This window comes from Periplaneta americana, chromosome 4 (assembly GCF_040183065.1).
Source record: "Periplaneta americana isolate PAMFEO1 chromosome 4, P.americana_PAMFEO1_priV1, whole genome shotgun sequence".
NCBI lineage: Eukaryota > Metazoa > Arthropoda > Insecta > Blattodea > Blattidae > Periplaneta > Periplaneta americana.
The window spans coordinates 84,929,283-84,955,523 of record NC_091120.1 but is presented as its reverse complement, the minus strand read 5'-3'; the positions used below and the strand labels follow the sequence as shown (position 1 = coordinate 84,955,523).

At 35.2% G+C, this 26,241-nt stretch overlaps 1 protein-coding gene across 3 annotated transcripts in view; it reads left to right on the top strand.

Annotated features, from left to right (window-relative positions):
• Positions 1–25,681, top strand: part of LOC138698003 (protein wings apart-like) — a 38,323-nt gene extending 12,642 nt beyond the window's left edge. The window contains exons 5-12 of one of the 3 annotated variants that reach the window (XM_069823676.1): positions 3,128–3,334; positions 4,107–4,317; positions 6,563–6,684; positions 8,378–8,480; positions 10,866–11,003; positions 14,165–14,256; positions 14,705–14,806; positions 25,369–25,681. In XM_069823676.1, coding sequence (XP_069679777.1) covers positions 3,128–3,334; positions 4,107–4,317; positions 6,563–6,684; positions 8,378–8,480; positions 10,866–11,003; positions 14,165–14,256; positions 14,705–14,806; positions 25,369–25,479 — 1,086 coding nt within the window. In that variant the 3' untranslated portion in view covers positions 25,480–25,681. The remainder of the gene's footprint in view (positions 1–3,127; positions 3,335–4,106; positions 4,318–6,562; positions 6,685–8,377; positions 8,481–10,865; positions 11,004–14,164; positions 14,257–14,704; positions 14,807–25,368) is intronic. The other 2 variants (XM_069823678.1, XM_069823677.1) reach the window with 2 other exon arrangements.
• Positions 25,682–26,241: the final 560 nt, after the last annotated feature.

Here is a 26,241-nt window from a genome sequence, read left to right as displayed (position 1 = left end):
TCAGTGCTGCTCCTAAACGTTGCATTTTGTGTTCGGGTGTCAGTTTTTTTGGCACCCACCTGGCACACACTTTTTTGAACAGCAGGTGCTTAGTGACAATCTCATGCAACAAGGATCGTGATATCTGAGGAAAATGGCTGCTCAGCTCCGTAATCGTGAAGCAATGGTTCTCCATGATGCACTGCCGCACCAGCTCAACACGATCATCATTGATGAAGGATGGTCGCCCACTGCTCTCTTCATCATGGACACTTTGACGACCTTCGGAAAACTGCCTACACCAGCGACGCACCATCTGCTTACTCATGATGTTTGGCCCATAGACCTGACAGAGCTGCTGATGAATTTCAATTGGCGCAATGCTTTGTGCATTAAAGAACTTTATCACCGACCGAACCTCGCAGGCGGTGGGAGAAGGAATAAGAGCTTCCATTTCGGACCACTGCTGCCATGCTGCTGGCACCAGACGGGACCTGTCCGGCTGGCATATGATTGATACGTCATAGATCTGTTATGCATGCGCAATTGACACGGCTAATTACGTTTACTTTCAAGGGGAAAAATCGGGAAACTTACTTTCTGGATGCGCCTCGTATATGTGAAGTGATTACATGATACTAGAGATAAATTCGGTAACCATAAACTAAACTGGAGGCATCACCGCAATGCTCTTTCCTGTCTGAAAGTGTGACTTGCTCTCTTTCTAACTAATGTGTTTCAATGAGTCTTTCATGAAGTTGATGTTGCATATGCGCAGTAAGCAAAAAAAAATATCGTTAGTGTAAGATAGCATTCACTGCAAGACAGATAAGGACAACACTAGGCTATGTTAGAAAAAGATAGCAATACGCTTAGGCTCTCAGCATTTTCGTCACACTTTTAAAGCATTGAGTTGTGCATCCAGTTTAGTATAGAACTCACTGGTCATAAGTGACTCTTCATGCAGTCACCTAAACTATTTACTTGTTTGTTTGTATGTTCGTTTACTTATTTGTTCGCTTGCTTACTTGCTTGCTTGTTTAATAACCTGTTTACCGTTATTTCCCGATATATCATGGTTAAGTTATAACGCTGGACCAAAATTTGTCCCCAACAACCGCGTTAAATGAGACTTCTACTGTATATACACCTGCTACAGACAAGAAAAACCCTCAATTCAATACTTTTAATCACAATATCCTTATTTTATTAAAACACTCAGTACATATGACTTATCATACAATATTTGCAACTAGCATGTTACATCATATTATTTACATTTATTACAATAATTAATGTTTTCGCCTGTTGAGCATCTTCAGACTACAAAAATATACAATAATACCTAAATATTAAAATTACAGTATTCCACATAATAGATCTAATTGAAATCTTTGAACCTGGGTTCAACTTTGATTTACGGTATGTAATCTAATCATTTGTTAAAAGTAGTTTTAGTTCAGTGTGTAAGTATTTCTTATATAATTAGAATAAAATTATACTTCATCACAGGCAAACATTATTTCGTAAATAGTTACGATACAAGAAATTAGTTCTCCTCTATTTGTATTAGGATTAATCTTCTGCAATTGAATAAATATTCAGTCTGTCATTCATGGCATCTATGTAATAAAGTTTTATTTTAATTAAATAGGTATAAATGATTAATACTACAAGTGAATTCCTCGATTACTTATTATAAGGTATTGAAAAAATACACTTTATACTGTACATAAGTAACAAAGACAAAAATGTACAATGTACTGAAGGTGTATGAAACTTTTCATATCTTCCACTTGATGGATGCAATCAGAAATGTAATTTCAACTTTATTAGCTGCATCTTTTAGTAACGAATTACAACTTTTTCTAATATCTGTCTGCACTTTATTATGTCAACTTTTTTATGCTTCTACAAACTGAAGAAATAATTTTTTATTTGATGCAAAAAGAAAAGGTTTGTTTTAACCTATTTTTTTATTTTGAAATTTAGTTTCTTCATTAACAAATCTCATTACGTCAAAACGTTTAGAGATGATCATGGTTGTCCACTTCAAGAATGATTTCATATTGTAACTTTTAAACAACAACAATGTGACTTTTATTTCAACAACAACCACACACCCGTCAACAATGGGTATTCCATTCAACTCTGCAACACAGTAGTCGTTATTGCACTCCACAGAACGATAATGACTATTCACGTAGATTATTGAGAAGAACAACAATGTGCTCCTAATCTCAACTAATATTCACAAAGCACTATGTACAAACAAAACTGTCAATTCTCAGTTCACAGTTCGTTCGCCTTGGCTAGTTCTTCTAGCTCACTCATACAGTTCACTGCACTTCGAACCCAAGACTTCCAGATACAGTTCACTGGACTTCGAACCCAAGACTTCCGGATACGCCGCACTGACCTAGACGCTGCCACAGTTACGGACCTACTCAAGTTCACTGCATGTCGAACTCATCCTCGCCTGGATGCTGCCACAGTTGCGGACCCACTCAAATTCACTGCACGTCGAACTCAGATCCTCGCCTGGTCACTGCCACCGTTGCAGTCCTCCTCACGTCGAACCCCGGTCTCGAAGGCTGGCTTCCTTGCTTGCTCGATGCTGATTCACTGACTGACTTTTTACGGCTCACTTGCCCCTTTTATTTATTAAATCACACGTTCTCGAATGTACTGCGTCGCGAAGATTCTATAACAATCGGTCTCCAGGTGTTTCCTTACTTCCACGCAGTCTGTTTTCTTCCCCTCTCTCTGCGCCGTGCCCCAGCGCCCGCTGAAGCTCGTGCTCCTCTTCCCGTGCCTTCCTTCCCACACGCCTCCTTTCTCCCCAGACACGTGCGAAACTCCCCGAGGCAATTAGAATTTTCCAGCACGGTTGCCACAATATGAATGAATGAATGAATGAATGAATGAATGAATGAATGAATGAATGAATGAATGAATGAATGAATGAATGAATGAATGAATGAATGAATGAATAAACGAATGTGAGTGAGGGTGTGCATATGTAGTGTAATGTTTTTGTACACGAGCATCTTAAACAAATTCTTGCTATTTTAATTTATGTGAAACCATGATGTAATATGTACCTAGAGTTTCAGTTATTACAGTAATATAAAACTATTAATTTTAGATTAAGGAACTCTGTATGGAAGTACTGCTAAACCTACCATCTGACTGCTATAGTGCTTGGTTCAAAGGAATTTTAAGAGAATGTGGAATTTTGGAACAAATTGTCGAAGTTGTGGATATGTACAGTCTTCATGTGAGTAACAACAGAGTAAAGTCGTCATACTCCATAATGAATCTTTTGTTACGAAACTTGAAATTACTTGGAAATGTAAGTATACCGATAATAATGATTATTTAATTCATTTCATCATATGGTTTTTCTTATATTTAATGACCATGTGGCCACTATACAGTTGTAGTATTATTGTAATAGGGTATAAAATATGTCCCTACTTGCCTATACTCAAAATATTTTTCGTTAAAAAAGTACATTTTTTTTTCGACAAGGGAACAAAATGTTTATTTTGTTGCTTCCATAGAAACGAAATTCGTTACATTGAAATATTATAACATTAAATTATATGGGGAAAAAGGTAGGGAACAGATAATTTCATAATACTGGCATACGTTATAACGACATTTTACTGTACTTTCTATTTTATTTATTATTATTATTATTTATTTATTTAACCTGGTAGAGATAAGGCCATCAGGCCTTCTCTTCCCCTCTACCAGGGGATTTTGTGACTTGAGTTATTATTTCAGTTAAGATTTAATTATTAGAAGCCGTTCCACCGTAGTTGAAGCATGGCCTAGTTATCTCACGCAAGTTATGTGAGCTGCAGCACATTACAGAGTAGACACATATTCGTCCACAGGGCTCCAAGGTCATGCTTCAATCACCATGGAATGGCTTCTATTAAGTGGTGTCTTAATTTAATAATGCAATTTCTATACTACATTAAAGCTGTAATTTTTCTATTGTAACATTCTCTTAATTTTATCTTTGCATACCTTACAATAACTGAAGAGATCAAATAATTAAATATAGTAATTTTATTATTTTATTGAATTGTGATGTTATGATAAAACGTTTGTAGGTTTCAAAAGATGCAAAAAATCAGCAGTACCTTTTGAAGCATAAAGATGGGATGCTGATTGACAGTCTGATCAAGATATGTCAAGTTTGTGACATAGAAATTCCCACAAGTTCTTTCATAAATGATGATTCACCAACCACGATGTTATTAAAATCTCTTATTGTTTCATTAAACATTCTTGTATGTCTCACACATGACTACGGATTCGAATGTAAGTATAGATTTACACGTTTTAGGCTGACATATGCAGAAAAACTTTAAAGATGACATTTTTTAATTTACTACTGTAAATGTATACATCTCTGTGCAGTAAAACTTCGATTCGTGTTTGAAATACAGTCTATTGATTAGTGAGTCTATAGAATTTTCTCATCATATAATGAACATATTCTCATATATTTAATTACCAGTACCAATATACTGTATACAGTATTTACATAATTATTAGTCAATTCTCTTTTTGTGAAGTTATCTACTTACTATAAAGATGTATACATAAAGAGCAAAGAAAGTACTTGAGTACTCTGTTGTAGAGGAAATTCTTCCAACCATTTCACAATTTCCTGTTGTTCATTTCCACAAATATACTACGAATTCTTTATTGTATACATTCATTTATCATTTACATTTCAATCACGAACCATATTGCACTAATTGTTAAGATTTGAGTTAACATTTTCTGCTATTATAAAAACGAAACGCGTCCAGAAAGTAAGTTTCCCCGGGGCCGATTAGAGAAATGAAACATAAGATGATAAGTAATAATTGTTGAGCTATTTTTCACATATTGCCCACCAGAATTGAGATATTTATCATGCTGTGAGATCAACTTTTGTATTCTTGTGTCATAGAAGTCTGCAGCCTGGGATTGGTACCAGTGTGCAGACAGCTGTCTGCACCTCTCTGTCACTGTGAAAATGCTGCCCAGACAGGAATTTCTTGAAGTATAAGTGCTGGGAGCGATCCTGCAGAAGATTATTGTGCACCAAGCCATATGTGCAATGCCAAATTTAGGCCTAGGCAACCTAGGCAGTGCCTAAGGCGGCAGTTTCCAGGGGCGGCATTCTCTCTTTTTCTCTCTTTCCTCCCTCTCACTCTTCCTTTTTTTTCCTTCCCCCTCCCCACCCCATTTTCATTTCACAGTGAAATTTATTTTTATAACACTTGTTTGTAAATTTTTACTGAACTTTGTTCTTGAACACCTTGTGGAAGTCGGAATTCGCATTGTCGCAGCAAGAGTAAAAGGAAAGTGTGCAGCTGCATTTATTATATTGTAATACTGGTATCACTATATTATACTACGAAACTGCTTAAATTATTTAACTGGTTGTATAAACAATAATTCATTGTTGAAAATCAAATTGGATGTGTGTTTATAATTTATCGCTATGAATAGTAATCACAACTCTGAGTTACATATCCAGTATACTGTATATCGTCGACAATAATATTTAATCACTTTCCAACATGTGCACTATATAATTCGATATGAAAGGTTTATTCCACAAAGAGTCGGAGTTTATTTTTCAATTTACTTTATACTTCCTATTGAAGTAAGAAATACTTGTAATAATTATATCATCAACAAAACCAATGCTTGAAAATAAACCACAGTCTGGCTTTCACAAATCAATTTTGTTTCAACATTGAATAAATTTGAATAATATGTTTCTTTGCATCGAGTCTGATGTGCTTTGTGAGATCAACTTTGATGACATCATCAATGCGTTCTCTGTGAAGAAAGTGCGAAGGAAATCTTTATAATTCACAAGTTAGATGTATGCATTTTGATTCCAGTAATTTATTGTTTTCTTACTTGTAACATTTAAAACTAATTTAAATTAAACATGACCTGTATAATAGCTGCTTATAAATTGTTTGTGGGAGTTGGGGGGGGGGAGGGGGGCGCAAATTTAATCACTGTCTAGGGGTGACATTATACGGTACTTAAATCCGGCCCTGCATATGTGGCCGAGTGTTATCGTACAATAAGAACACTGGCAGCATTTTCATAGTGACAGAGAGGTGCAGACAGTTGTCACACACTGGTTTCGATCCCAAATCGCAGACTTCTACGACACAGGGATACAAAAGCTGATCCTACGGTATGACAAATGTCTCAATTCTGGTGAGGAATATGATGAAAAATAGTTCAACAATTTCTGTATCTGTTCCAATAAATCTTTCCATGAAATTGTGTTTTCTTTCTTTAAACGGCCTTGTTAGATATTCATTCATGTGTGTTGCCTCTCCCTTGTTGAAGATGAGACCTTACGAAATTTTAAAATGTTGAAGGCGTAATTATCCAAATACCATATCTTATGTACGTACCATAAACATTTCGTTCTTTTAGTTAAATTTCTCAAATTATTATTACAACAAAAATAATTTTAATAACATTATCTTTATGCTGCCACACTCATTGCATTATTATTAATTTGATGCAATAAAATTAGTTTCAGCTCAAGGAACAATTTTAACCGAAAAGAGACTAGGGTTCATAGATGTTTGTCTGCGTTTTCTGCTACAAGTTCCTGCTCACATTCCAGATGAGGAGAAACTTAATCTTATTTTTCTGGTAAGTAGGAAACACAATAATTTTGTTCTGAAGATTTGCATTTTTACATAGCATCAAAGGTTTCTTTAACATTTGAAAGTCACTGAAACAAATGGATATCAGTAAGACTCAAAACATGAAAGAATGTTTTGACTATTGTGAAAGATATAAATCAAGAGTTAGAAATCCCACAGTAGCTGGCAGAAAACCTCTTGTAGAACATAACTTATATTTAGACCAAAACTTTAAAAAATTGGATACTGGCACAACAATAATGAGAGCTTTAACATTTGAAAACATTAACTCAAAATATCCACATACAAAATGACTTCAAATCTTTGCAGACAGATCTCTCAGATCCAGTGGTGTTTCGTGCAAAAAATCAGATGTGAGCTGCATTATTTTTTAAATAACCAACCAAAGGGGTCAGAATCAATCAATCAGTAAATCAATCAAAGGAGATTATGGAGCATGTCGACTCCATGTCAATTTCACAAAACGATTCCACTCTGTTCTGTCTTTTGCTAGTTCCTCCCAGTTGGTAATTCCCATTTTCATGCATTCCTTATGAATTTCATCTTTCCATCTACTTCGAGGTCTTTCCAGTGGCCTTGTGTTGTTAAAGGTGTTCATATATATTTGTTTTGTGCTTCTGTAGTCATCCATACATATAATATGTCCTGCCAAATTTAATCTTCTGGTTCCTATTACATATAAAATTGACGATTGATTGTAAAGTTTGTAAATATGATTATTATGTCGAATTTTCCACTTGTTTTCAAGTGGGTCAAAAATTTGACCAAAACTTTTTCCTCAACGTTTTGTTTTCAAAAATCATTAATTTGTGTTTTTCTCTTTTTAGTAAGCTCCATGTTTCCGATCCATATAATAGTACAGGTTGGATTAGTGTTTTGTGCAAAATGATTTTTAAATTTCTGATTAAAAAAAGGGAAGATAATAATTTGTGAACAGCATAAAAAGACCAAGACGTAGATGAGAGGATAATATTAAAATGGATTTGAGGGAGGTGAGATATGATGATAGAGACTGGATTAATCTTGCACAGGATAGGGGCCGATGGCAGGCTTATGTGAGGGCAGCAATGAACCTCCGGGTTCCTTAAAAGCCATTTGTAAGTAAGTTGTATAACCACTCTCTGAACCAATCTGCTCATGCATAATATCATAGAAAGTAATAAACTTGAAATGCAATTAGGACATTAGTATTTTATTGCGAAAAAATGGGCATAATTTGTCTGTATTATTACAAATGTACAAATGTTATCCTTCTTCATTCAAGTAATGCAATAATGGTTGACTATTTGCAGAACAGGAAAGAAGACGAAAAAAATGTCAAATTATGTATCTAATACCTAATTATATTTTGTGTATTGCCCCCGCCTCTCTACTTGCGTCATTAAGAATTATATCCATAATATCTCATTAATACCAGTACTTTATAATACAAGCAATACTTTTGTGAGCAAGTATTGTATTTTCTCATTTGTCCTTTTTAAATAATTTACTTTAAAAAATCCGTGTATTTACAATATACAGGAGAATGGAAAAATCCAAGATCCTTAGCATTGGTCAACAACAACAACAATAATTTATTTTTCTTAAGATGGTATTAATAAGGTATCTTAGTTATAATATGTATTGGTAATATTAGATTATTGATCTGTTTGGCTTACATTTCACTTCTAAACTTGCAGGAGCTGTTCCTACTGACAAACTTGGTGGAAAGCAATATGTACAATAGGAAAATATTGTTTGAAGCAAAGATTCAATCATGTCCCGACCACTTTCTCCTTGTATGTAAGTTTTATGCTAAGAAAGTATAATAATGTATGTAAGTGATAAATTCACCAAGGTTTTTTGTGTGATGGAAGTGACATAGAAATGCATTTCTTAAACATTTTAGCAGCATAAAGACAAAGATTAAATGTATAGCTAGCTATGCCAGTGAAAATGAAAACAAGTTTATTGCCCTGAATGACTGCTACATTGTAATTTTAACATAAAATCATAAAATGTCACACTTAACAAAAAGTTCGAACATAAGGTTTCGAATTGACATTTTTTTTTTTTAATTTAGATATTTGAACACGAACATAACAAATACGAATTACATGCATAAGTAAATTGGCATAAATTGAACTTATGAATGCTATAATGGAAAGCTCAATTGGTAGAGCAGCTGGCTACGGACTGGAAGGTCCGGGGTTCGATCCCAGGTGGTGACAGGATTTTTTCTCGTTGCCAAACTTTCAGAACGGCCCTGAGGTTCACTCAGCCTCCTACAAAATTGAGTACCGGGTCTTTCCCGGGGGTAAAAGGCGGTCAGAGCGTGGTGCCGACCACACCATCTCATTCTAGTGCCGAGGTCATGAAAAGCATGGGTCTCTACCTCCATGCCCCCCAAGTGCCTCCATGGCATGTTATGGGGATACCTTTACCTTTTACCTTTTATAATGGAAAATGAAGGAAACTATATAGGATCATTTAGATCTCCACACTTCATATTCTTCGCACCATAATTAGCTGATAGACTCACTCACTGAAGGACTGGACTGGTTGACTCACTGTACTAGCAGAACTGAACTGTCTAATAGACTGGATTGGCTTACTTAATTTCTTATTCTATTCTGATTTGCCCTGGCTGGCAGATCGAACGAATGATTCCACTGACTTTGTTCATATTTAGAGCTAATGATCCTGTTTACATGGAAGGGATACATGTGAATTATGACATTTTAGTCGAAAAATATATCCTGTTTCAAATAATTTAGGGAACAAAAGCAAAGCGAAGCTGTCTCATTGGCCTCGAAAGACTTTTCATGTGGAGGATGTTATGGGTACCACCTCATAAGACAATTGGTACTGAGTAGCAGTAGAAATCAGTGATACATAATGTTGATTTAGTGAAGTCTGGGGGTAGTGCAGGTTCCCGATGCTGATTTAGGAAGGGCTTGGGGCTCCAGACCCCTGAGGCTTATCAGGCTACTCATATGCGGACGTGCCCTTGGCTCTATTGGGGACTGAGGCAGGATGGCCTATCTACTCAGCGTTGGCTGATCAGGAAAGACTTGGGGCTTCAGGCCCCTAGAGCTTATCAGGCTACTCGTCTGCAAAACGGGACCTGGCTCTATCAGGGGTTGAGGCAGGATGGCCCACCTGTCAGCGTCGGATTTACGAATGCTACCTATCAGACTTGGACAATCATACCATAGGGCATACAATGGGCCAAATGTGCCTACGTGTATGGACCCGTCAACCCAATCAGCCAAGCCCCCCACTACTGCTGCTACTTGCATCCTCGAGCTACTTGCATTGTCAGATTAAAAATTATGTACTATGTTATATTAATAAATTTAATAAGTTTTTAAATTTGGGCATCTCTGTTTTATAACTATTCACGAGTTCATCTGCATGGCTGGTGAATCCCTTAGTGTTTAGTTTATTTTGTCACTCCTGACTGGTGTTTGTTATGTTATCTTCACATATCAGCTTTTATTGAGTACATGCCAAGAGAGGGAATGAGAAAAAGAGAGATAGAAGATCATCGCATGAAAGCTGCATGGTCCCTCTAAATTAGCTGTGTCTGTCTTTATCAACCTTCAGTAAAGACTCGCAGCTAAAAATAAATGCATTTTATTATGTTGTGTTGTCTTTTACAATGGTTACATATTCAGTTCGTGTACGTGCACATTTTGAAAACGTACATACAAGAAAAGAAATCTTATAGCAAAACAAGGGAAATCTTTAAACGTATATTTTCTGGTCGTCCAGTTCCATGTAGAAAAACAATATTAAATTTAGTGAATAGTTTTAATGAAACGGACTTTGTGAGTAATGGAATGATATGGTGTGAATTATGTATCACACAAGATGGGCAGCACTTCTAACAGCTACTGTGCGAATGGTGAGTCGGAATGTTATTTTAATAACTAGTACATGAGATTTAAGCTGGCGAAGTGCCGTAAATTCGCGGATGTAAGCAGCGCCAGCAGTGGGGAAGATCTGCTGCTGGTCAACCAGCAGAACACTGGAAATGTTCACTGGAATTCACTGTATATCAGTATATACATTAACATATTTCATAAAATAGGGAGTTAGTTACATAGTTTTCATGCTGTAATGTGTGTGGTTAAGCTGAGACATTAGATTAAAATTATGCTCTTAAAATGTTTTATTCTTCAGCAACTAACAGAAGAGCTGTAGATGCCCTAATTGAATTGTTCTTCGAACATACGAAACTTGCAAATATTAAAAGAAATCTCTCTGAAGTCATAGTAAATAAGGGAGAAGAAATGCCAAGCCGTCAAAAATGGAGTCAATGTAGGTAACAAAACTGATAAATCATATACCGGTATTATTTTTATTGTAAACAATATATAGTTTTAAATAATAGTGTCAGGGAAGATTATTATTATTATTGTTATTATTATTATTATTATTATTATTATTATTATTATTATTATTATTATTATTATTATTATTATTATTATTATTATTATTATTATTATTATTATTATTATTATTATTATTATTAAGTTAACAAGAAAGGTGATTGATGGAACCAAATGAAACAACATTCATTCTAATGTCATTAATCCAGTTTGTGAGGTATTAACTCTCATCTTTAATATAATAAGACCAGGGTGCTATGTCCCCTCCTAATATTTTCTTGTGTCTCATTACTTCCTTTAGTAATTTTTTTTCTTTCTCTGCTTCGTATCAATGAATTCTGAAGCTCGTGTTAGATATATTTTTGAAAGGAAATTTTAATATTTTTATATTATTTCTGATTGGCTACCGTACGTATACAAGGTGTGTAAATAAAGTCTTCTTCTTCTTCTTCTTCTTCTTCTTCTTCTTCTTCTTCTTCTTCTTCTTCTTCTTCCAACTGAAATCATCTAGTTCATTTGGAATCTTGCTGTCCAATTTGGCTAAGTCGGCTGTCTGCTATCATTTAGCATCAAGTTTCCTGCAGGTAAGAAGGTGGTCGACATTCATTGTTGTCCCTGGCTGTTGACAGAGAGTACACTCCTCAGAAGTGAAGATCTTTATTTTGCAGAGATGTGCTGCTAGATAATCATGACCTGTCTTCAGTCTAAATGTTGCTACTGCTTCTTTCCGTGGTTTTTGTTTATTGACTGTTCATTCTTCTTTTATTTTAGCCCACTGTTTATCTTTGGTATCATTCTGGGTTGTAGTTTTATAAATTTGCAGAGTCATTCTCCTAAGAAGTGACTTTATTTCTTGGGCATCCAGAATTTTGTTGATTTTGGAAAGAATTGTACCTTTTTTTTTACTAGAGTATCAGCAATTTAATTTCCCTGGATTCCTACATTAGCTGGAATCCACTGTATTGCTATATGTTTAAGTAAATAAAGTAATGAGACTGACTTTTTTTTTCACCTGTTTTATTCCAATAACATTACGATTGAACATTGTTCCCTTCAAAGTAATTACCTTGGGAAGCCACACAGCGCTGGAGACGGTTCTTCCACTTCTCATAGCTGTGCTGGAACTCAGATACTGAAATAGCCTTCAGCTGGTCGGCTACAGCCGTTTGAATGTTGTCCAGGGCCCCAAAACGACGTCCTTTTTGGTGTGTTTTCAATCTCGGGAAGAGGAAAAATTCAAAAGGACTCAAGTCGGAGGAATAAGGAGGCTGAAGAGCCACAGGAATGTTCTTACTGGCCAAAAAATGGTTTACTGAAATTGCTGTATGACAAGGCACATTGTCGTGATGCAATACCCAGTTGTTTTTTATATTTGGTCTCTCACTCATGATCCTTTTGTGAAGTCTCTCAGTAAAAGTGTTGATTAACCCTTTGGCGTGGAGAGACAAACTCTGTGAACTAATCTCTGGCTATCAAAAAAGCACATCAGCATGCTTTTGATCTTTGATTTGCTCATTCGTGCTTTTTTGGCCTTGGAGATCTTGGAGTGTGCCATTCCATGCTCTGGCGTTTCGTCACCGGTAATGAGACGTTCCAGAAAAGGAGATCATTTTCAATTGATTCCAAAAAGCCAACGGACCTGTCCCTCCTCATGTCCTTTTGGTCCTGCGTGAGGTTTCTTGCAACCACTTTTGAGCAGATTTTTCTCATCCCCAATTCATTGGTCAAGATCTGATAAATGGTGGTGTGACTCAAATTCAACTCTACCCAATCATTCTGACTGTCAACCAATGGTCTGCACCCACAAGATCCTGGACTCTGTCGACATTTGCATCAGTTCTTGCAACTGAAGGCCTTCCGCTACGACTCTCTCCCTTCTCCAAATGCCTTAAACCACCGAAACACCTGGGCCCTTGACAAGCATTATCTCTGTAGGCCTGCCGAAGTTTTGTAAATGTTTCTGTTGCACTGTGTCCAAGTCTGAAGCAAAACCTGATCACACACCATTGGCTCGAAATTCGTGTCACTCATTGTCAGAATGCACAAGCAAAACCTGCTTCACTAAAACACGCGCTACAGACAACCAACGTGACTCTAGTGACGTACAACTCGCACTGATGATGTATCACATGTTCACCTGCCTCCCCTCCAAGTCCTGCGTCACCAGTGTTGCCCAATTGAACACTCATTACTTTATTTACACATCTCGTATACTAGAACATTTTATAAGTAATGGCAACAATGCTGTAAGTCAGTGCTCCTAGTGGTGACCATTTAAATCTTGTACTATGTAATAGATTTATAAATTTACAATATTGAAAGTCTCGAAGTAGCCATATTTTATAAATACAGAGGCTGTTTCTGATTTGTAGTAAACAATGCAGCACTAAAGGTACGAACAAAGGTGCTTCATAAAAATCCAAGTTACAAGAGAAAAACATGCAACTCAGTGCTTTAGGGCATTACAAGAAGCCTGTGGGAGAGATGTCCTACCATATTGAACTATTGCAAGTTGGGTGGAAGCAAGGCATTCGCTTTCAGTCGATAGTTGACATCCGAAGAGCTTTAGATTGATCAGTGGGAGAGATATCCAGAAATGCTGCTGCAGATGGAGTCCACTGTCTTCAAAGAATTTGACAACTTATCGTTAACATGGCAGAAGACTATATTTGAAGTATGTAATCTCAAAAGTAACCTAAATAAATTGAGTATGAAACAGTAACTATATTGCCATTACTTTTCGAATGTCCTAGTATTTTTTAATAATTTAGCACTTCCGTCTCATATCAACTGTTATTAATTGAGTTGGAATTGATAGCAAAGTCAAGAGCTGAGGACTTTTGTTCTTAACTCATAATTCTTAATACAAAAACAACCGAAGAAGAAATAAGAAACAAACCAAAAGAGGCTATCGTTAAGGCCCTGCTTATGGAGGCATAATCGAATTGTATGTTTATATACATTACAGTGGAATATTTTAACATTTTTTGTAATATCATACTAAATATATTTTATCTTCTCTTTTTCATTCTCAAATCATAAATTATGCAGTTTCATGTCATGCATTAATTTTCTTTTTGTTCTGTTCAGTAATATTAGAGGATGCACATTCTAATATGCTACATTCCCTGATAGCTGGTCACGTTGGAATTCTCTTGGGGTATATTATGAAGGGATGTAAGGTAAGAAATTCTTGCAAATATAGAATGAAAGTAATTGATTATACTGAATTTTGCTTACAAGTGGGATAATTATACAACGAGTAGGCTATAGTCAATTTAATGAATGCCCAAAGTGCTTGTAAGGTACAGTATATAGACGATTCAAGGGTTATAATGATCTAAGTAATTTTCGAGTTCATGTATTACAACTGTATAAGTGTTATGATAAGAGAAGTTTTATGATTTTATGTTTATAGTGTTATAAGATTGTTCTTTCTAGATGTCATTTTTCCCCTACCCATAATTTTCTCACTGAATTGGCCATTTCCTAATATTATAGTGCACTGTGAAAATAAATGAAAGGAAACTAGCTATTTTTTATAATATAAATCTCCAATCATTGGCTCTATGGCATCAAGAAGTATGACTTTTGTGAATATTAATTGTGTCTGGTAATTTTTGTTAATAGGAATACGAAATGTATGTTTGTCAAAGATGGCATGAAAACAATTTCAAGAAAATAATTATCATTTTGGAGAAGGTGTTTAAGTTTCTGGATATTTCATCAGCTGTAAGTATATTTTGTCAGCTATACTAACATATGTTCAAATATATGATTAATTACTTGACATTGACTAGTTGAGGTAATTACAGATAATGATAATAACCTTAGGTAAACATTAGTTTAATTTTAATGTTGCCCTTCAGTTTTGCATAATTTATTCCCCTTATTTTTTGGAACACAAAAGGACATTCATTCCTGTGTAATTCTTAATCTGTATTCGGCTCCAGTAGTACGATATTTGTACGAAGTGTTGAAGAGTCTGTTTTTGCATTTTTAGTTATTGTAGGATTTTCTCTCATAGAATGGTAGCGATGATGATGATGATGATGATGATGATAATGATGACGATGACGATAATGATGAAAAATTACAAAAAGTGAATGAATGAATGAATAATGAAAGAGAGAAAGAAAAGGCAAGAAGATTCCTTGGGTTTGTTCATGAGATTAATGATTTGCACCACTTGATAATTATGACAATATTATTACGGACTATTTATGTGAATTTTCCATCAGAAAGCATGAGGATGCTACGAAATGCCTGTAACTATCAAACAATAATCTCTTTTAACCGCAGGAAGCCACCTTCTTGAATACAGCACATACCTATTGCGAGGAAGTTCCTGACTATGATTGAAATGTGAGATGGTGGCTGTTTAGTTAATTTCCGTAGTCATTGAAAATTCATAGAGAATGATATATTAAACATAATAATAATAAACTTCGTCATTATCATCATTACTGATAATTGATAGGACTGGTATATCCCAAGAAAACTTTTCTTGACACTGTATCTATCTACTGTAAGTTCCATCTTGGACTCAATTGCACCTAATTTCAGGTTTAACATGGAAAGTCATTTGTCTGGCATTATGCCATAGAAAAAGATGACATTTCTAGTGACAGTGACGCTTACAGCAAAAATGCTGCTGCTGCTGATGATGATGATGATGATGATGATGATGATGATGATGATGATGATGATGATGATGATGATAAGCTTATGGCAGAGAGAGACACCAGACGTTTTACCAAAGGTTCCGGGTTCAACACCCGGCCCCGGAACAATTTTTCCCTCAAAATTATTCTAATCAACTTTACAGAGAGTTATGCCTGAAAGCTTGATTTGCATAATACACGTCACTGTTCGTTAACAGAAACCCGCAATTTAAGTCACATAGAGTTAGTGTGCACTCAATGTTGGTTGCTTGACGGTTGTCAGCCCACTTTGAGGTCTGTGGATATAAAGGGAAAAATTGGATCGGTGTCTGGTAGAGTTCCCAGGTAGCTCAGTTGGTAGAGCGTTGGTATGTTTAACTAAAGGCCCTGGGTTCGATACCCGGCCCTAGAACAATTTTTCCCTCGAAATTATTCAAAATATGTAGGCCTAGTATCTATATAAGTTTCAAATTAGTTTTCTTACGAAATACAATGTATAGTATTATATTTAACAGTAGTCCTATTGAAAGGTGTTGTTTTGTCTGCATATAGTGAAAAGTACTGTGCATCACTTGATTAAACGCCCTTTTCTAAATGTAAAAGTCTTGTCGTCTGGTAATTATAGGTTGAAAAGTTATCTCTGTTCCTGTCCCTTCCTCTAAGAAAAAAACTATGAAACTGATATGGAGGTAGTGATACACTAAATACTAAAGTACTAATAAAGTTTTTACACTCGTGTAAATACATATGTCGTGGTCTATTTTATACATTATAAAAATACTGTACTTTTTGACCCAGTCCTAGTACAAAATTTAAGGTTTCAAGGCTCTAACAGTGAAAGATGAGATAGAAATTAAAGAGCTATTTAAAATTAAATAACGAAATTTATGGGGACAATGCCTCTAGGAATTTTGTAAAAAGAAGGTACATTCTAACCAGTAAATGGTTTGCAACATGTGAAAACTGCCAGAGACAATCAATGTCAACAGATCGATTATATCCTGATTAAAAAAATACACAGAAACCAAGTTAAGAAGTATTTTTTATCCAGACGCAGACATAAATTTTGATCACACACTAGTAGTGATGAATGCTATGTTGAAACTCATAAGAGTATCTATATTAGTGAAAACCAACAAAGAAATGGAATTTTGAAAATCTTAGAAATGAACAAACTAAAAGGAATTATCAAGTAGCTGTTGATGAATAAGTATAATCAAGTGAATAATCTACATGAAATCATTGGAACTCTCCCTTCATAATGCTGCAAAAGTGATATGATCAGTGGAACGAAAAAAAATCTAAAACCTTGGCTCACTTAGGATATCATAATCTTAAAAAAAATGGACGAGAGAAGGAAGTTCAAAAACTAAACAAACGAAATCGACAGGTTCTGCAGAAAAAGAAAGCGTATTGATAGAAATTAAAATATAAAGAAAGTGAAATTTCAGGAAAGCATGGTAGACCAGATAGGCTTATAGAAGAATAAACTAAACAACTAGTAAACAAAGAGATTTCGTACAAGACTGGCACGAAATGTTCAAGGAAATCCAGTCTTAGATAAGAACTACAAAAAGAAGCTTTGGAGGAAATGTCTAAAAGATCTTCACTGTGAACATGTTACATTTAATTGGTCAGTATCGGTACAAATACAATATAAGGACTACAGCAGAAGACAGCATCTTAAGAGAAGAATTTGAAGTCGCACTTATTGCCAAAGTCATCAAAATAGAAGAAAAATTACACTTGAGTGGATCTTCAAACTAACTGAAAAAATTTATGCAGAGTGAAAAGGGTCAGAAGAATTTTACACTTCAGTCATCATTCCAATACTAAAGAAAATATGGCCTGTAGAATCTAAAGGTTATTGGACTGTAAGTCTTGTTCCTTATGCTTTGGGAATCCTATTGCAGATAGTGAAAAACGAATAGAATGCTATACTGAACAGTATCTAGATGATACAGAGTTTGCTTTCCATAAAAATCGGCTTGATGCGTTTGGTTCTTTATACTGAGTGGGTGAAAGGATATTGAGTATGAATAGAAATCTTAATGTGTGTTTCTTTGTCTATGGAAAAGCATTCGATAAGGTGAACTAGTATAAATGTTTTTCTCTACTCAAACAAATTGGTTGCCCACAGCAAATAACCAGACTAATATGTGTATATTATGATCTTTACCAACACCACACTGCTGTTATTAAACTCAAACAGAAATTGTCGACTGTGCAAAAATTTGTAAAGGAGTACGGTCGATTATTTATTCTCTGCAGGACTTTAATGTCTTTGCTGAGCTTATCTTATATCGGTCATTGCAGAACTCCAGTGTGGATGTTAAAGTTGGTGGGAGGACCTTCCAAGCCATCATATTTGGTGATAGTTCAGCATTATTCACATAAAGTTTAGAAACTGTAACAGTAATTCTGAAGCGTTTAAATGATATATTTTCATCCCATATGTATTAACCTTATCTCTGAAGAATACCAAAATATGTTAAGAGCAAATGCTGAGTTTTTTGCAATAAAGCCATTAACTCTCTTGCTCCAACATTTCTCACACATAGTGGAGTAGTGAAATGTTTTCCATAACCTCTCTTACTCAAATCCCTTCCTCACCTTCCCATAGTGCAACCTTTATTAAGGTATGTATTAATGTTTGAAATGGCGTTTTTTTTTTGACTAAAATTTTCTTTGTAATAATGTTAGCTGCAAAATCCTAGTACAGAGCATTGTACGCATAAACAGCAATAACTCAGTGAAAGAAATTTCAAAATTGAGTAATTTTTAGAAAATATATGGCATTTTGAAGAAATAGAATAATTTTTAATTAATTATTTTTTTTAAGGAATCAAAAAGTGAAATTGAAGTTTCTGATATATGGTTATGTTAGTCTACTTTCATATGTTGTCTGATAAATATCTTAAAAAGGTTGGTTAAAAAATTTAGATTTTCCTCCAAAACGTTAATACATACCTTAACAAACCATAGGCGAAGAGAGAACCGTTTCCTTGGGGGGGAAAGCAAAACCATAGAATCCCCATATAATGGGGTTATGGGGGACATCATTATCTCCTCCCCCCGTTATAGCTTGACCTTGATACTAGAGTCGGGCAGGCTGCCTCATATTATCACCCGTTCTCGGTTGCTTAATCTCCACAGTCTCGCTTAGTGCGCGCGTACCGAGCGTAGCCAAATGACTCATTGATAGAGAACACGAGATTCTCCTAGTCCCGAGATTACCGATACTAGATCATTCCCGACAGTCTCGGAGGTCTAGACGGGACTGTAGTACTGATAAGGAAGCAATATCGCTCGGCCGTGCTTCTATAAGAAGCATTGGCTTATACATTTCCCGGTCCTATATATATCATGTCGTAGCTCCTATAATACTTAATCAATCGCGCTGTAATTTTTTGGATTGATAGCTCAATGTCTAAGGAAAGCATAGAAAAAAATCGAACTGAAAATCTTTTTTGGAAAGTGAGAAAAAAAATATTAACTTCGATGGAGATTGATCTGTTCAGAATAGACATTTGCTACTTCACCTCTGGTAAGCGGAAAACTTTTTTATTTTTCACGTTAGATGGGGGGTCAAAGCGAGAGAAATGTTGAGAAAGGATGGAAATTACTTTTAAAAGTGATGGCCACTCAAAATCTTTACTGGTTCTCGAATAACGGCGAGTTAACCAAAGAAGCTGTTGTCGCAGGACTCATGACTCAAACGTTTGTTCCGTAAAATTAGTACGGAACCCTTCTACGCATTAAAACCCGTTATTGTACGGATGGTATTAAATGGTATTTTAATATAGTATGTATAACATGAGGCTGACCTTCCATCTAGGCCAGTGGTACTCATTACGCGGTCCGCAGCCCGCTTTCGGCACTCAGAAACATTTATTGCGGCCCCTGAACTAATAGGCCTATTACTATTACTATTATTATTTATATATATATGTGTATATATATATATATATATATACATATATATATATATATATATATATATATATATATATACACACATATATATATAAATTTCTGTAATAATGTGCAACCGGAGAAAACTTTGGTTACCCTGTATCATTACTGCCAATGAAGATTTTCAGCTAATACACGTAGCTATTTGTTTTCTTTATAAAAGGATAGTCATGATGTCCCATGTGCCTATTATGTCTTGATATAATAATGGGTTGTAAACATGTTTATCTTAATATATATTACAATAGCATGCATTCAGAATTTGATAAGAAGTGTCCAAAATATTCTCATCCAAGAACAGGAGGCTGAAAATATTAAAAATGTCTCTGATATCTGAACAGAAATCGATGTATTCCACTGTACATAAAAACGAACTAAAACCAAAGTATCGTATCACGTAGCAGAAATTAAGCCATTTACAGGTGCGGAGATTGTTAAAGGAGTGTCTTTCAGTTGTAGGCCTATGTGACACTTTATTTTCAAAATTTGGAAATTAAAAACAGATTAAATAACAATTCAACCTTCTCGTACTATTGATGTGATTTTGCAGAAGAGTAGCAAAGTTCGCCCTTAATTTTCAGAAACACCAATCACATACTATTATTATAATTATTATTATTATTATTATTATTATTATTATTAATTATTTAATAATAATAATAATAATAATAATAATAATAATAAATCCACGCATTTTGTTAAGCTTCAATACTATGAAATGCATTGTGGCTCTCGGAAAATAACCATTTTCTCAATGTTGGCTCTTCAATAATTGCTAGTGAGTACCACTGATCTAGGCGGTTCGGGTTCACACCCCGGTCATGTCTGGATGGAATTTGTGGTGGATAAAATAGACGTTGCAAATGGTTTTCCTCGTGTTACTCCCGTTTCTCTCATTCATTCCACCAATACACTCCACCCTCTCTCATTTCGCTTATCATCTGTAATAGTCAAAAAGAGGCTGGAATGATATCCAGGAGTAGTGCGGATTTCCGATGTTTACCGAGGTTGTAAGAGCTTGAAGCTCCGGGCCCCGGGTTTGGGCTTGTTAGTAGATTATGGGACCTTGCCTGCAAGGTACAAGAAGGATGGCGTGCTTGTCAGTGTCGATACACGGATGCCACCCGGGCCATCCTTCGGACTTATTGTTAGGCAATCATCGCATATAGGGAGTACAATGGGCCTAACTGGCCTAAGTGCAAGGATCCATCCCGGATCCAGCCCTTGTGAAATCAATCCAATCAATCAATCAAACACAAAATTAAGCTCAAGTATAAAATAGTACATCTCACTTCGATTTCAACACAAACTGTATAACCTTCAGGGAATAAGGACGTATGGAGACAGGTATCTGTGTTATGGTTACTTGGGTTAAAACGGGTCAACTTGGATGTGAGATGATAACAGCCGTCACATTTTTTCGCAGATTGGACGATATGCTAAAGAGCAAATGTCATTGATATCTCAAGCTATTTATGAAGTGTAGACTCTGTAGAGATCATTCATTAACCCAGTATTCTATACGTGGTGATGAATTGCGCTTGCTAAATACAATGCAGTCTAATACAAAAGAAACCGTGAGGAGTAAATTAGCGGATGGAACCTACAAATTAGTGGGAAAGATTGTAAATGACAAAACAAGTGCATGTTGGATAAATTTTCTGGTATGAATTTTTAAGGAAGTTAAGGAAGTTGTTCTTTAGTTATAATATTTCATTTTGACAAATTAATACTAATCCACGGTAATACTATAAATTCGTGAATTAAAGACTAGTATTTACTGTATGTAAAGAAACGCATGGTAGCGTCGCTGTTAAGGCATAACGCTCAAGCCGGAAGGTCGCGGGTTCGATTCCCGATGGGGTCATGGATTTTTCCAATGATCTAATCCTTCCAGCCGCACTATGGCCCTGAGGTCTACTCAATCTCTAACAGGAATGAGTAGGCCTACTACCCGTAGAGACATACTTCATTGGGAGGTAAAGGCGGCGAGCACGTAGGACTGACACCCCTACTGCCATTAAATGCCGAGTGTCTGTAAAGGTGGAAGCCTTAACCTCTCGCCATCCTCTAGACCTATTTGGCATGTCATGGGGTTGGTTTTACTTTATTTATAATAGTACACTTTTTTAAATCTTAAATATTTAAAATTACTATCTCAAATTATCTCATTTTGTAGTATTTAATTTTGTAATGACATAATTTGAAACCATACTTTGTCTTTTATGAGTTCGAACATTTATATTCCTATTATTAATGATTTTAAATTGCCATTATACTATCTCAAATTATTTAATTTTGTAATATTTAATTTTGTAATGACATAATTTGAAACCATACTTTGTCTTTTATGAGTTCTAACATTTAAATTCCTATTATTAATGATTTTAAATTGCCAGTTAAACTATCTCACTTTATTTCATTTTGTAACGTTTTATTTCATGTGAAAAAATTATTGGAATACTTTGCTTGTCTACTATGCGTCCTATAATTAATTTTTTATTGCCAATATTCTACTACCTCAATTTATTTTTTATGTCATTTTATTTCATGATGATGAAATTCGAATGCCTAATTACTCTATTATGCGTTCTAACATATTATACTGCCGTATTAATTATTTTATTGTCAATCATACTAACTCAAATTATATCATTTTGTTTTATAATATGTACTCTTATTGTAAAATCGTTCGTGTAATTTGTTGTCCAGTACCTACTGTTTAATTAGCTTTTATTTTTACTAATTTCGGAACCGTAGCCTGAGGCTTATTGTACCTAGACCCACAACTATATTGAACACATGCACACACTGCAGGACTTCCCCCTTTACTGGGTCAGAGTATTCAGGGGCTACTGCAAGACATCACACACACTTGGACACTGGACAGACAACCAGTCCCCGTGAAGAGGTCCGAATTAAATACCCCTGACTTCACGACCGAGAATCGAACCCGGTCCATCTTGATCAGACCAAGGAGGCGGACTAGTTTTTGCTTACTATTGTAAATATACACTCTTGTGATATCCATTACAATAGCGGTACTGTATTCAAAAACACTATTGAATGAATAAAAACAATGTGAACGAAATACTGATAACAAGAAAACACGTTATAGATCCAATCACAGCTTGTTATTGAAGAGCTTAGGCTAATACTGAAAATGCAACAATTAATTAAAATAATATGAATTGTACAAGAATGTCGTCATCATAATATGTTGTATTATTGTGTAGCCTACACACTTTATGAACATTAACATTTCAATAAGAGTCACGAGTTGTTGTGATGAGCGGTAATTAAGCCGGCAGTCAGTGTACGCATTTCATAACAAGTCGGCCGTGCGATAACAGGCCGGGACCCGGTATTCCTTGTGCCCGAGAGTGGCGATCTCGAGAATACGATTCTCGGAACTGGCGTTATTGGCCAGCTAGTATCGCCTGCGAGAACGAGCGGGAGTAAGAGGCTGTTTGCCCGACTCTACTTGATACAGTATATCGGAATATGATCATTTAATAAAGGTATTGTAAATTGAGTAAAATTGTAACAAAATACACAGACAATTGTACTTTTTTTTTTCCTCTTGTACGGAGGAGGGACCTGAAGGCTTGCACTGCAGTCTGAGGCTTACTGTGCTCACCACTCCCATTCTTGTGAATGATTGGGTAGCCAAATGACCACGCTCTTGTGCAAATGCAGCACAGTGCACCATGAACTTAGCCCGGGCTATTGTATGGATGATGATATGTGAATTAATGATAGCGAAATGAGTCCGAGGTTCAACACCGAAAATTAACACCAGGATTTGAACCTTGGCCCACTTGTTTCATGGTCAGACGTGTTAACCATTACTTCACAGCAGTGAACCAATTTTACATTTACTTTATCTGTTTATTTAAAAAAGCAAGATATCATATGAAATGTAAATTCTAATTATTTTATTTAATCTCGTCTTTAAGTTTACACATTATATCAGGATCACTTTTCTTTTTTCTGCATTGTTGTGCAGTATGTTATTTATACTTCTCCAAGTGGCATCCTGAACACCTGCAGACTTCTAACACATCAGTACAGGCTGTTACCGGTACAAAAAAACATTACAGTGCTTCCATTCCTCAAATGAAGTATAGAAATTCTTATACATTCAGAAATTAAAAATAAATATTATAGTCCAGACACATGATCTGAAGACATTAATTCGTCAATTTAAGCACAGAAACTTAATCATAAACAAAAGCAAGAAAAATCTTTTGAATTCAATATTTTCTAACGTTAATAGAAAAAAAAAAAAGAGTTCGGCCAAGTCTGGAAGGAGGGGGGGTACTGCCCCCACATAACTCCGCCTATGCTGGGGACTGAAGCCGGATGGTCTATGGCGAATACTTGGCATCAACCCTGGTTGGGTTTTTCCGAGGTTTTCCCCAACCAAAAGGCAAATGCCGGGTAATATTTTGGCGAATCCTCGGACCTCACCTCATCTCACTATATCTCGCGAAAATATTGTAAAAAATTGCACAAAATTGTAAAAATTGTAGAAAATTACTAAATTGTAAAACTATAAAAATTTGTAAAAATTGTAATTGTAATATTGTAAAATTTTGACTTGTTCCACATCTTAAAGCTTCATTGCTCATGTAAGATCTATGGAATAAAGTAAATGAATGAACAGCGGTATAACTGTTCATCAGAAATGGAGGAAATTCCATTGCAGCATGCTGATCTGCCATGGAATGCATAAGCATTCCCTAAATGGTGAAGTTGATATATAATCATCGGAGTTGGCTGACTATCCTCCCTGCTAGATCATAATATTATCCATATTATGGACTTGCTAACCAACAGCAAGTGTGGTTCTCCAAACAGCTTGGGGTTGTATGTAGGTGATATGCTGCCATAATATAAAAATATGATACCTATGCTAAAATAATTATATTTTTTACTACAGCACTCTCCAATATCTTTATGAATATCAAAATATTGATGATGGCAAAAATACACATTTGTTAATCCGTGGCATGACAGCCCATGAAGGGCCAACCTCACGTCAACAGGCCTCATCAGAGGTTAACAGTCATCCAATCAGGACTGTAGCTGATTTTCGAAACTTGATTTTGCTACCTGTTATAGCTCTTTAAATTCCTCACAATGCTGGGTGGGCACCGGAAGAGATCATCACATCATTACAAAAAATTAAATCATATGAAAGTTTATGAAACGAACTGCTGATAGTACTCAATTTTATCATAAAAACATTCTGGATTTATAAAAGAATTGAATTAACATCATATGTTGGAATACATTAAAGATCTTAGGTTAAAGTAGGAACACAATATATGCCATACTCAGAATTTTTCATCAAAATCAGCATTACCAGCATAAAAAAATCTGAGAATGTCTGAAATGAAATAATAACAGAGTACCTGACTAAGATACCAGATGAGGAAGAGAGTTGTTGTGGAAGTGGTGGTAGAGGGAGTAGCGTGGTGTAGTGAAAAATTTCTAAAATGAGAAGCCAATGAAAAAATTACATTTTTAATCGATTCATTTGGTCAAGTGAATAAACACTGTTCGGTGAGATCTACTGTATATAGTCTGAACATATATTATTTTAATAGAGATGACGATGATTTTACTAACATAGTGTCTTTGTTTTAGGTTATTGATAGTGGCGATATCATTAACCATGTTTCCTACACAATGACATACTTCAAGAAGTTGAATATTGCCATCACTAATGCTGAAATGGATCCAATAACTTCATCATAAGAACTACAGACAAGATTCAATCAAAAGAGCAATTTTAGGAATTGCAGACACTAATTTATTAAATAAGCTTACTTGAACAACTTTCTTTTTATTCATCTAAGCAATTATAACATTCTCCAGTTATAAATATTCCAGTGTCAAAGAAGTATGAAAAAATGTCCGAAATTATTGTATTTTTTCTTACACTGTAAATAAGAGTAATATATTGTGTTCATAATTTCAAAAATAAAATATTCTATTAGTATTGAAACATAGTTACAATTATTAAGAGATATTTTGCTTTTTTTATTCATAGTACATACAGTACTAGAAATTAATAAATAATAATTCGCAATTTTCAGATAATTTGACAGATATTGGAGAAAAAATGAGAGCATAAGGATACAGTACATCAGTTATTCATAGATTTCAGAAAGGCATATGACTCGGTTAAGAAAGAAGTTTTATATAATATTCTTATTGCAATTGGAATCCCCTAGAAACTAGTTTGATTAATTAAAATGTGTCTCAGTGAAACTTACAGCAGAGTCCGTATAGGCCAGTTTCTATCTGATGCTTTTCCAATTCACTGTGGGCTAAAGCAAGGAGATACACTATCATCTTTACTTTTTAATTTCGCTCCAGAATATGCCATTAGGAAAGTTCAAGATAACAGAGAGGGTTTGGAATTGAACTGGTTACATCAGCTTCTTGTCTATGCGGATGGCTTTAATATTTTAGGAGAAAATCCACAAACATAAACACAAGTTTGCAGGGTGCGAA